Source organism: Sphaeroforma arctica (genome assembly GCF_001186125.1).
Source record: "Sphaeroforma arctica JP610 unplaced genomic scaffold supercont1.272, whole genome shotgun sequence".
Lineage (NCBI taxonomy): Eukaryota > Ichthyosporea > Ichthyophonida > Sphaeroforma > Sphaeroforma arctica.
The window spans coordinates 1-2,631 of NW_014040286.1; the positions used below are offsets into that span (position 1 = coordinate 1).

Here is a 2,631-nt window from a genome sequence, read left to right on the forward strand (position 1 = left end):
TATATATCTAAAACCGATTGTGCCAGATGCAGTCAGAGCAGGTGGACTACTGTGGAGCTAAAGACTGAAGTTTGAAGTGTGAAGTGTGCATTAAGTGTTGTGGGGAGTGTGGAGACTGTAGTGTGGACTTCTTTGGTGAACTGCGGAACGGGAATTGAGGATGCAACGCGTTCCTTGCTAGGTACTTTATGCACGGGATTATCTCGCGATCCAGCACTTTGACTATACGATTCTGTGCCCCTCCCCATTCCGTAAGTTTTAATACTACTCGAATATCTATGTCTATAAATATAAATCTGATATACATACATACCGCATTTTTAGTCAGCCTTCTAAGACAAATAATAATATCAAAAAGACTTGTATGTAATACGAATCATGAGCACATGTATATTTTTATATACTAAAAACCGGGCCACGTCTCGGACGTTATATTTTTATTTTTCTCCTATATGTACTCTCAGAGAGGGGATCGTGTCCCGCCTTCACAAAAAAAATGCTAAAAATAGAACATTTCTATGGCACTATTGAGTGAATTTTAGGCCGGTGGAACCAAGTTAGTGACTCACTAGCTAGTCAGGTTACCAGTATCCACGAAGTTCAGTAACAACATGAAGCCAATAGAATCTCAGTGTTTTGATTCATGGCCATCTTGGTCCGATCAGCCATATTTTCTTCTGAGTAGACTGCCAGAGATATTTAGTACATTTTGCCTTCTTTGCAGTTTGAGTTGTAACTACAACTCGTAAGAGGCCGATACGGCATAGCGTGGGCCTCCCTCTAGAGAGTCAGAGAGCAGATCCCAAATTTTTAACACACTCCAGTCTTACACATGCACAGGTAAACTGTATACAAGATATCGGTATGTATTGGTATTTATTTAATTCCCTATTCTTGATTGCTTGAAATACTTTGATATTAGTATTAGTTTCTCGCTCCTCGTGGGCATACAAGGTCGCCGGCAGCCACAGGCCGTCCTGCGATTATCTACTTCTGGATTGTTATATATCTAATCTTTAAGTTCTTTACTCCCATTTAATTTTGAAAATAGGGATCATCTCGCGCTGGTACACCTCATTCATGATCTCAGCCCAGCCCAGATACATGGCTGAGGCACCACAGGCAATACCTACCACACCCGCAGCCTTGTGCACTCCCTCGTTGTACACGCCACCCGCAAGCAGGAAGAACAACAAAGACAGCGATAGGAATACAAACTGTACAGTTCGATTGGCTCGGAATGTGCCAAGGAACATCAAAAAGGTGAAGACACCCCAGATGCACAGCCAGATACACTTGCCTTCACTGATGTCTCCTGGCTCTAAATGCCCGGTTACTATAAGCAAGTCGAACAGACCGAGTCCCAGCCAGAATGCACCGTATGTAGTGAAAGCGGTCCCGGTGAAGACCTTGCCGGCGGAAATCTAAATTAGAAATGAGAGGAATTGTCAGGATTCGAACGAAGGAAAAATTTGCAATTCAGGATAAAAGTGTCTAGTCAACCAAACGGGGCTCCTATTCAACGCAAAGTGAAGAAAAAGTGTTTACGGGGAACACAACCTCGGCTATGTTGAAGGACGATCAGACTTGGGAATTTAGGAAGCTCTTACACTACGACGAGCAACAATGTACAAGAGGGTACAACGGGTATTATAAACGCCCAGCGCTTTTGACAGACTTGCATACCTCCCACATGCCAGCCAGAAGCTGAGCGAGTCCACCGTGAAAGATACCGTAGCACGCAATGAGTCCAACGGTACCTGATTCTGCGATACCAGCATTGTAGAAGTTCAGCAAAACAGTAGTCATACCGAAGCCCATGAGACCAATGGGTCCAGCATTAGCCGGTCCTTTAGGGACCATCATCACTGGTTGCATTGCTGGTGCGACTGTGCGTGTTTCCACCATATTCATGCTTGTGCGGTCTTCTTCTTTCATTGACATTTTGACGTTGAATATAATGTTCTTAACCTTTTGGCTTGTAAGCTGTTGGAGGAGTGAAGATGTGCACAAGTTGTATACTGTATATATACGAAATATTGCTGGAAAACATATACATTTTTATGAATACAAGGCTGACGTCGAGGAATATAAACAGGACATAGGCAGTTCTGTTTCCTGTTTAGTAGTCTATGCATAGCCTTTGTCATTAATATAGAAGGCTATGAACAGCACACAAAAAATATTTTCGAATTTCTAACCCCCACCAAAATTGCACTACTATATTGATGGAATCGCTGGAATGCCCTTCCACATGCCTAAATTTGGTCGAGGCCTTGTCGGGCCAGATGGCGGTTATTTTCTATTTTTTTCAAAATACATTGCCTTCTTTTCCAAAAGATTTAGTCTTCTTTTCATGGCCCTCTGGATTTGAGTCTGCGCTAAATTTACGATTGTCGTCGGAAGAAACAAAATCCAGAGGGCCATGCTTCTTTTACAATATATTTACATGTGTGTGTATCTGTTGCTCGCATCACCGCTTCAAGCATGGCCAGTTGGCCACCAAAAAAAGACGGTGCCTGTACTCATTCATGAAAATAGCCTTACATATTTAGCGTCATAGCCTTCTGAAAAGTGAAATAGAACATATTCAATTAGCCTTCTAAATAGAAACCTTTTATTTGTTCTTTA

At 42.3% G+C, this 2,631-nt stretch overlaps 1 protein-coding gene across 1 annotated transcript; it reads right to left on the bottom strand.

The window, feature by feature from the left end:
* Window positions 1–862: 862 nt before the first annotated feature.
* SARC_04666 (hypothetical protein) lies at window positions 863–2,008 on the bottom strand. Its single transcript, XM_014301475.1, has 2 exons — window positions 1,687–2,008; window positions 863–1,424 (listed from the first exon to the last, which is right to left on the bottom strand). The coding sequence occupies exons 1-2, from the start codon at window positions 1,942–1,944 to the stop codon at window positions 1,026–1,028; spliced, it is 657 nt and encodes a 218-aa protein (XP_014156950.1). The 5' UTR covers window positions 1,945–2,008; the 3' UTR covers window positions 863–1,025.
* Between the last annotated feature and the right edge of the window lie 623 nt (window positions 2,009–2,631).